The 9,481-nt window shown below is 51.0% G+C and overlaps 1 protein-coding gene and 1 non-coding gene across 2 annotated transcripts; one reads left to right on the plus strand and one right to left on the minus strand.

Annotated features, from left to right (window-relative positions):
* The first annotated feature begins 1,067 nt into the window (after positions 1-1,067).
* Positions 1,068-8,677, plus strand: TULP2 (TUB like protein 2). Its single transcript, XM_090259093.1, has 12 exons — positions 1,068-1,108; positions 1,427-1,478; positions 1,892-2,018; positions 2,576-2,713; positions 2,970-3,086; positions 4,556-4,677; positions 5,333-5,650; positions 6,530-6,642; positions 7,361-7,475; positions 7,564-7,662; positions 8,066-8,237; positions 8,521-8,677. The coding sequence occupies exons 1-12, from the start codon at positions 1,068-1,070 to the stop codon at positions 8,652-8,654; spliced, it is 1,548 nt and encodes a 515-aa protein (XP_090115219.1). The 3' UTR covers positions 8,655-8,677.
* LOC149994859 (U6 spliceosomal RNA) lies at positions 3,678-3,784 on the minus strand. Its single transcript, XR_016507941.1, has one exon. It is a non-coding gene; the product is annotated as a U6 spliceosomal RNA (small nuclear RNA).
* Positions 8,678-9,481: the final 804 nt, after the last annotated feature.

Consider the following 9,481-nt stretch of genomic DNA (forward strand, 5'->3'; position numbering starts at 1 on the left):
GAGTCTCTAGCCTTTCTCCAAAGACTGGCCTCTTTTCCCGGAATCCCAAATTCCTGACGACACATTTCCTGCCTTTTAGGCGAAGGGCGGAACGGAGCCCTTCAAAGAGAACTACAAGTTCCTGCAGGCCGCGGGGAAATAGTTCCACTTCCTCTCATATTCGGCCCTTCGCTTCACGGGAGTCGTAGTTTTCTCAAGAAGTGGCTGCAAGTTACAGATCGCTAGCAATTGTCGCAGGTCATCTTGTAAGTGTCTAATATAGGTAAGGGACAGGGCAGAGCGAGGCTGCACTGCTTCCTCTCTGGGGTCCCTTTAAGGAACACTCGCATCCCCTTCCAATTCAGAACCCCTGGTGCAGGGTAGCCTGGCTGCATCAGAAGCCAGGGGTCATTGCTTTGTTGGAAGTTGAACCTGAGGTAACAGGAGGGAGTGGGTCAGGGAAGGTCGAAGAGGGAATCCCTCCTCCCTCTGAGCCCTCTTTCTTCCCCTGCTTATTTCCCTGAAACCCAGACATTAGGTCCCCAGCTCCCAAAGAAGTTGGTCAGGTATGTTTAGAAATTGGCCAGAGAGGGAAAGCACTGAGGCATAAATGTGATAAGCCTGTCCAGGCACGAGGGGAGGAAAGGAAGACTCCAGGATCCTCTGTAGGTGGGTGCCGGTAATCTGGGGTCACTGGGAGTTAGGTGTTTGGGACCCAGAGTTCCGAGTTCCCATGCATGGGTGTAGGAGAGAGGTATTTGGGGGAGAGAACTGGGCCCGATAGTGACAAAAGCTGGAATCAGGCTGCTGGGTCCCTGGACAGGAGTAGGTACTGGAATTCAGGCTTCCTGGGTCCAGGAGAAAATGTAAAGCTTAAGATCTGGGGATAGAGGGGGCAGGGAGCAGAGTCCATTGGGATATTGGGTCTGGGTCCTGACTCCTCATTCTCGCTTCTCCAGAATGTCTCAGGAGAATGATACATGGAAGGAAAAGTGAGTAGGGAAACGGGATGGGCAGGGGTGGAGAAGTGGCTGCAAAGGGGAACTCGGGGTTGATTATGCTCACACACGTTCAGCTGTGGCCCCATAATGCTGTTTGCGGGTTCAGCACCATCAGCCTTACAGATAGGGTCTGGGAGCCTGAACTTCTGAGTCCTACCTCAAGGGAACCAGCTTAAGATGAAGACTCACTAGACCTGAAAGGGGAGGGGCTGAGGGTTTGGGCTCCTGAGTTCTGAAACAGGAGGGCCTTGGGATCTCTTTGACTCCTGAATTCTAGACAGGCCAGTGCTGGGAGAAAGAGCTTCAGAACGGAGGGAGCAGGCTCAGATTCAACCCCGTCTGTGACCTCACAAGTGCTCAGAATCCTAAATGGGGAGGGGAAGGAGGCGCTCTCGGGCCACCGGGGTGCCCTGCTTACCGTTCTCATAAGCCTGCATCTCTCCCAGTGTCCTGTGGGATGAGCTCACTGGCATCAGGCAGCGGAAACTGGAACAACAGGTACTATGCCTAGAAATCCTGACACCCCCATTGCGTCCTTTCCCATAGTTCCCCTGGAGCCCCATCCCCAGGACTTGCCCTGGGGTTCTTGGCCCTCACTGGCTCTCTGGAAGCTTCAAGTTCTGCAACTGGGAGATGAGGAAATAAGAATTCAGGATGCTAGAGAAGCAAGTGAGACTTCCCAGCTTCTCAGGAACAAGAGCTCTGGAGGGCAGCACTCCCAGGTCCTGGGGGAGGAGGGGACCCAGTGCCAGCGGGACTTCTGGTTCTCAGGAAGGAAGAGACGAGGGACCGAGGGCCTGGACTCCAGGAACTCTCCCACGGATGCAGACCTCCCCTTGCCCCAGGCCCATTTTCATCGCAGTCTTCCGCAGGATTCCTGACCTCTCCACACCACTTTTCCACTCCCGCAGCGGCGGCTGTTTGAGAAGCAGCAGCGACGGAAGCGCCAAGAGCCCCTCATGATTCAGGCCAATCCTGACGCTTCCCTTTGGTCCCGCCGACGGCACTTGCGGTCAGAATGCCTCGCGGGTTACAGCGGTGAGGAAAGGTTCCTGGGGTCCGGCAGAATCATAGGCCTGAAGGGAGGGGGTCTATGGGAGTGAGGGCTCAGAGGGGAGGCACCTGGCAGAGCCCTGGAGTACCCAAGCAGAGCCCAGGGTGCGAGTTACAACCCGTGGGAGTCCCTGGGAGAGCTCGGGTGATTGGGCTTGTTAGGGTTCTGGGGCGGAGCCTGCGAGAGCCGGGACAGCCCCAAAGAGTGTGGGCGGGGTCTAGGGGGTGCTGGGCGGGGTCTGGAAAAGCAGGTCCAGGGCTGAAATTGGCTAAGCCCCGGGATCTTTCTGGGTAATTTAGAGATCAGGACCTACAGAAGGAGAACCCGGCGGGGATTGTTTACGCAAGGGGTCCACAACAATTTATCTGTAGGGCTGTCCTTGTTTGAGCCCTAGAAGGAATTCTGGATTCCGAATGGGTCTTGGGGGGTCGGGTGGTCAACCAGGGGCTAAATCTGGGAGCCCAGTGAGGAGGCGGGTCTTCTTTGCAGAGGCCCGGAAGGTGTACATCGTGTTTATGGGCTTCTCTGCACTTTCTCCCAGGCCTCAGGAACCCTTTCCTCCGGGAGAACATGCCAAAGGCACTCCTGCGCTCTGGCGCCCACAGTGCTCTGGGCGCCGTGAGATGTGGTGGAGATGGCAGTGACGATCGTGTCCCCTTGACATTGTCGACTGAAGCAGGTAATCTCAAACCCTTGGACCGCCTGTGTCCTAGAACTACACTCCCAGTACAACCCCAGGAGTCTGGAACCTCAGTCCTTGCTCTCCAAAGACACCGGGACTCCACACACCCCGCGGGCCCTGAAATCCGTCACACCGAGTCCAGGTCTTGAACTTTCTCCTTCTCCAACACCCAGTAATCTGAATCTCCAGCCCTTTCCTCCCCCGGTACTCAGAAATCTCAGTCTCCAGCCTCCTTCTCTATCCTGGCTACCAGACAGTTCCGATCCAGAGTTGGAGGAAGTCTCGGTGGAGGACGTTCCCGCAATTCCCGCTCTTTTTAAAGAGCATCAAGGGACAAGACGCAGAGCTTGGCTACCCCGCCTACTACTTGGTAATTTTGGAAACATCATCAGGCCCTCTGGTCCAAGTGGCAAATCCTCCCCCTTTTTGTAACAACTTTGAGATACATTTCACATACCATACAATTCACTCATTTAAAGTTTACAATTCCATGGTTTTTAGTATAATTAGAGACGTACACCTATCACCACAGTCAATTTTAGTACATTTTCGTCACTCATAGAAGAAACCTTGTACCTTTTACCAGTCACTATCTCCCCCACTCCCCATTTCTACCAGCCCTAGACAACCACTAATCTTTCTGTCTCTTTAGATTTGCCTGTTTTGGATGTTTCATATAAATAGAACAACACAGTATATGATCTTTTGTGACTGGCTTCTTTTGCTCACCTCGTTTTTAAAGTTCACTTCTGTTGCAGTATTATCAGCACTTCATTTCTTTTATTTATTTATTTATTTTATTTTTTGATTTTTCAATTACAGTTGTCCCATTTTCCCCCATTGCTCCCCCCCACCCAGCCCATCCCTTCTCCCACAATCATATCCCTCCCCGTTGTCCATGTCCATGAGTCATTTATACACGTTTCTTGACTAAACCCTTCCCTTACTTATCCCCCTTCTCAAAAATATGGAACACTTCATGAATTTGCGTGTCATCCTTGCGCAGGGGCCATGCTAATCTTCTCTGTATCGTTCCAATTTTAGTATATGTGCTGCCGAAGTGAGCACCTTTTTATTCCTTAATATTTAATTGTAATGACATTTTGTTCCCTTGACATGACTGTTTTACTGTTTCAAAACAATCTTAATTATCACCCAAAACTCCACTCCCTCTCCACCTCCACTTTACTTATTTGTATTGATTTTAAAAAGGAAGGGAGAGAAACATCTATTTTGTTCCACTTATTTATGCATTCATTGGTTGATTTTTTTTTAGTTTGAGATTGCTCTTATTTTTAGTTTTTTTATTGTACTCTTTTCCATTACCATTTTACCCCCTTTTACCCTCTTCCACCTACCCCCACCTACCCCCACCTTCCCCCAACCCCACAATGACTACATTGTTATATGAATCCATGAGTCCTTTTTCTTTTTTTGCTCAATCCCTCCACTCCCTGTTGGTTGATTCTTGTATGTGCCTTCACCAGGGTTTGAACCTGCTACCTAGGCATATTGAGATGATGCTCTTACCAACTGAGGTACCCCGCCAGGACCCTCCATGCCCTGTCTCTTCTGTACTCTCTCTGGGACAAGGAAAAAGGAGAACTCTAATCCCTGTCTGTCCTTAGACCCAGGGCAATCAGAGACTTCTTAGGGTGTGTAGACCCACTGCACATGGTGGAAGTGGGGGATCTGGCAAGTGAGGACGATGAGTCATAAGTAGGGGCCAGAAACCCAGTAGTTCTGGATTTCTCTAGCTACCACTGATGACCTTGTCCCAACCTCCTAGGACTCAGGTGTCCTGAGCTCAGTTTTCTTCTGGCTTCTTCCATCGCTTAGGGTCTGGTGCAGCGGACAAGAGCGAATCCCTGGATGTTGTACATGAATACCAATCACCGAGTCTGGAACCAAATCCTGGAAGGGATGGTGATTCGGGAAGTGGAGACTTAGCCTCCAATAAGGTGGGGGGTGGCTCAGCTAACCAAAATAGAGGGGTAGGAAGAGGACAGGCCTCGGACTCTGGGAAGGGTGGGACTAATATGCTGCAGTCCAATCAGAGGCCCCTTTTACTGGTCGGTGGAACCTGTTGTGACTGGGCTAGCAGAGGCTTTGTGTGCACCCCATTTACAATACAGAGGATCTGAACTCATGTGAGCATTTTAAAATCCAGCCCACCGAAAGGCAGCGAGCTTTGGAGAGGATGAAACGGTGACAGGAAAGGGCCGGTTGGCACTCACTTCTGTGTTGATGAAAGTGAGATAAATAGTTTCAGTTGGGTAGATCTGGACTGTATTATGTTATCTAGATCGAATCCATGCTAGATTTAGTTGAATGGGCCATGCAAAGCAATTCTCCGAGGGTAGATGGAGTGGGCGTGGCTGCAGAAGAAAGCTAATGGTACTAGCCAATCAACAATCACTTAGGCTTGGCTGGGTGGAACCCTTGAAGAGACTGACCAGTCGGCAGGTGGCTGAGATGTTTGGCCAATAGGCAGAGTTCATGGTCGAGACGGGGCGTAACCCTGAGCTGGGATGGCCAATCACTATTTTGCTAGCGGGAGTGGGCGGTGGCCTCGGTCTGGGCGGTTTCTCAATTTGAATTTGGCGCGTGGGCCAGGGAGAAGACCTGGAAGAAGATAAAGAAGAGTCGGAGTCTACACTGAGGAGCTCCCCAGACGGGTCCGACAAGGCTGTGTCTGAGGCCCTGGAAAGCGAGATCGGCGTGGGCTTCAGCGATGTGGAGAGCTCGCCTCTCTCGTCTCTCCTCGACCCCGGCCCTCAGCTGGGCGAGAACATGGAAGCATATGTGCTCCGGCCAGCGGTGCGCGGCTGCACGGTGCAGTGTTGCATCAGCCGCGACAGGCGCGGCGTAGACAAGGGCTTGTTCCCTTCCTACTATCTCTACCTGGAAGCGGTCGGTGGCCATGGCTGGAAGGTGCGATCTGGCAGCCTCAGGAGCAAGCCCCACCTCCCAGTGGCAAGTCGCCCCTTTCTGAGAGAGGTCAAGACTGTCGCGAATGCAGGCCTTGCTCATCAGTGAGCTAGGACCTGTCCACGCCAATTACAAAACGTAACAGGACTAAGCTACTTAGAGCCCAGTGGCAAACGCCCTGCCCACCTCAAAGCGAAAACCTGCCCAATATTAAGATGAGCATGCCTTTTTCAAAGTCAGGCCACGCCCTCTCAGGGTCCAAATCCCCACGCCTTACATACCCTCTGGACCCCATCTTTGTAGGTCCAAGTCTGGCCACTTCACTGAGTTCTTCTTTGCTATAAGACCCCACCCCAATCCTGGGATAAATCCTGCCCCCTGCCCCCTCAGGAACCAAGCCCCTCCCTCGTGGATTTCTCATCCAGAGCCAAGCTATACCCCTCTCAGTGTGGCTTCCTCTCCTCAAGGCACTCTTTCTTTCTCCCAGAAAGAGTTTTTTTCCTACTCAGAGCCAGGTCTACTTTTTCCCAGATGAAACACCTACTAAAGTCCTGTTGCAATGTTCAAAATGAGGCTCTTCCCTTATTCTCCAAAGCTAGAGCCTGCCTGCTAATCAGGTTCTCTCCTGTTTGGTCTCCGCGTGAACTCTGAACCCCATGGTGAAAAGACTGAAGGGGATATATTAAAATGTGAATCTCTCCTTCAGGACCCAGCTGATGACTTCTTTCAGTGAGAAACGCATCTCCCAGCAAGCCTTGGGATGCTTGTTGCCTTATTATCCTTTTCTCTGTCTTAGGAACATAGTGTTTCCTAGTTTTTTAGACCCCTAGCCCTAACCAGATACCAAAAATCAAATCTGATAGGCTTTTCTCACAACGACAGCACTTCCTTCTCGCTGGGCGCAAGAGAAAAAGGAGCACAACCTCTAATTACCTCATCTCCCTGGACCCCACAGACCTGTCTCGGGATGGGGACAACTTTGTGGGCAAAGTCAGGTAGGTAGAGCTCTGGTATGTGTAAGAAACAGATGGCAGATGACAGGGCACCTGGGAGAAAAAGGGGACTACATTTCCTAGCAGGCCATAGAGCACAGGTTTTACCTACACTAGGAACTTTTCTAGTAGGGACTGATGGGCTCTGTAGTTCTTCAGGTTGTAACCCTAAGGTAGTTGGAAATAGAACTGAAGGTTTCGGAGCAGAGGTTGGCATTTAAGACATTTGACTTCTTGAGAGGCAAGGGGCACCTTGGCCAAGTGGCTTAGTTGGCTGGAGTGTCATCTGGCACACCAAAACTTTGTGGGTTCCATCCCTGATCAGGGCACATACCTAGGTTGTAGGTTCGATCCTGGGTCAGGGTGTGTAGGGGAGGCAATTGATTGATGTTTCTCACATCGATGTTTCTCTCTTGAAATCAATTAAAAAATAAAATTTAAAAATAAGAAGGCAAGGGGCTGGGACTCCTAAGTTCCTGAGTAGGAGAAGAGGGCTGGGATGTGTGAGTTCTTGTGTCCTAGAGGGAAGTGTTCCTAAAGGGCCAAGGCAGGAAACTAAAAATCATGGCTCACGGAACTGGGACTGTGGATACGTGGAACACAGAAATGAGTCTTTGTAGAGGATTAATGGGAAGAGTTGATAAGATGACATGGGAAAGCAGTTAACGCACAGCATAACAGTAACAATTATTTTTTTCTGGCCATGGCCTTCGTGGAGCAGATCTAATGTCTTGGGCACCAAGTTCACCATCTTCGATAATGGGATGAATCCTGAAAGGAAATACATCATCCCAGCGATTGCTCGGATCAGGGAGGAGCTGGGCGTTGTGTGTTATGTGAGTGTCTGGGAGACTACAGAGTGAAAGGGGCAGAATGGTGGGGAGGGAGAAAGAGCCAGGCCAACTGGAGCATAAATACCCGCAGGAGACCAATGTCTTGGGATTCCGAGGGCCCCGGAAGATGACTGTGATCATTCCAGGAATTGATGCCCAGAACCAGAGAATCAGCGTCCAGCCACAAAATGTGAGTTGGCTAAGGCTGAGACTCTCTGGGTCCATAGAGAAGGACTGGGGGACAGGGCCTAGGTCCTAAGGGAAGAGGGGGGTCGGAGGGTTGTCAGACTTAATGTGTCTCACGAAGAAGAGACGAGGAACTCAAAATTCTGTGTCAGGCCCTGGCCGGGTGTTCAGCTGGTTAGGGCGCCGTCCCTATACTCCAGGGTTGCTGGTTCAATCCCTGGTCAGGGCACATATAAGAACCAACCACTGAATGCATAAATAAGTGGAACAACATATTGATATTTCTCTCTCTCCCTTCCTGTTTCTCTCTAAAATCAATAAATAAAAATGTTTAAGAAAAAATTCTGTGTCCGGAGAGAAACGGCTAGTTGGTGATAGGTTAACCACGCCCCTACTTTATCCCCTAGGAAGGGGAATCACTACTGAGTCGCTTCCAACGCGGGGCCAATGAGGGGCTGGTCCTGCTTCAAAACAAAGCCCCATCGTGGAGCGAAGAGACCGGCAACTACACGCTCAATTTTCACGGCCGAGTCACTCAGGCCTCGGTGAAGAACTTCCAGATCGTGTATCCGGATGACCGTGAGTTCTTAGGATCCCCTTTTCCTGGGCAAAGCAGGTAGAGGGGGCGTGTCGGGGCGGCGTGGGGCTTGAACTCCGGAGAACTAAGCGCTTGAGCGTTTTCTCAGCATGGCCCCCTCCGCGCAGCTGCAAAGCCTGTTGGGAACTGTAGTTTACACGGCCCTCAGAGGGTTTTCGGGCTTAGTAACGGCGCCGCACAGCCTCTAGTGAGTCTTAGTTTTTGCAGGTCAGAGGCCCGCAGTGGGGAAAAGTCTGACTGGGCTGTTTCTGACTTCCTCCTCAGCCGACCACTTGGTGCTTCAGTTCGGCCGCGTGGCCTCAGACGTGTTCACCATGGACTTCTGCTTCCCGCTCTGCGCACTGCAAGCCTTCGCCATCTGCTTGTCCAGTTTCGATGGGAAACTGGCATGTGAATAATCCACGGAAATATACTTTTTTAACAGCTCCTGCGCCTGCTCACTGGAAGAAAGGGCTCCACCATGCCTTCTTCCACACCACTTTACTCATTGCTTATTAGATGCCTCCTGGGTGCTAGGGAGTGGGCTGTTCAGGAGCACCTGCTCTGGTGGGACTCAGGGGACCGTGGGAGATGGGTCTTCAACAACAAAAAATCAAAATGCTCCTCTGCTACATGGAGGCACAGGTCAGCTGGGTCAGAGCAAGGCATCTCTAGAAAGTGGTCTTCATACCACACCTGAAGGATCACGAGGAATTAGCTAAGCTAGGGGTCAGGGAATGGGAACATCAGACAGGCAGAGCTCATGCAAAGGTCTTAAGGTGGAAGGGGCTTGGCTGGTTTAGCAAAATGAAAGGATAGTGTGGTAGGGGGCCTGGGGAACATTCAATGGAGGCGGGGCAGGATACGAGGCTGGAGTGACCTTATGGGGTCAGAGGAATGTTCTAAGCTGGAGACATAAGGTACATGCAACTGTAAGCCACATTTTACAGAGAGGTAAACTGAGTCAATGAACACAAAGCTTGTAAATGATATCAGGCAGCTGAAAACCTTGAGGAACTTAGCATGTAAAAGGCCAGTTAGGAGGATGTCCTTGTATTTCAGGGAGCAGAAAACTGGAGTTTAACCCTTTTTTAGATATCAGGAGTCCAGTTCCCAGCCCCCCTGGGGAGATAACTGTCCCACATTTAATGAAATTTAGGTGGAAGCCAAAGAGAAACTACAAAACCCAACCATTCTTTGTTCAAAAGCCTCAGAACCAGAAGACACACATTTGAGGCATGATGGG

This window comes from Furipterus horrens, unplaced genomic scaffold (assembly GCF_987537825.1).
Source record: "Furipterus horrens unplaced genomic scaffold, mFurHor1.1.pri manual_scaffold_13, whole genome shotgun sequence".
In the NCBI taxonomy this organism is placed as follows: Eukaryota; Metazoa; Chordata; class Mammalia; order Chiroptera; family Furipteridae; genus Furipterus; species Furipterus horrens.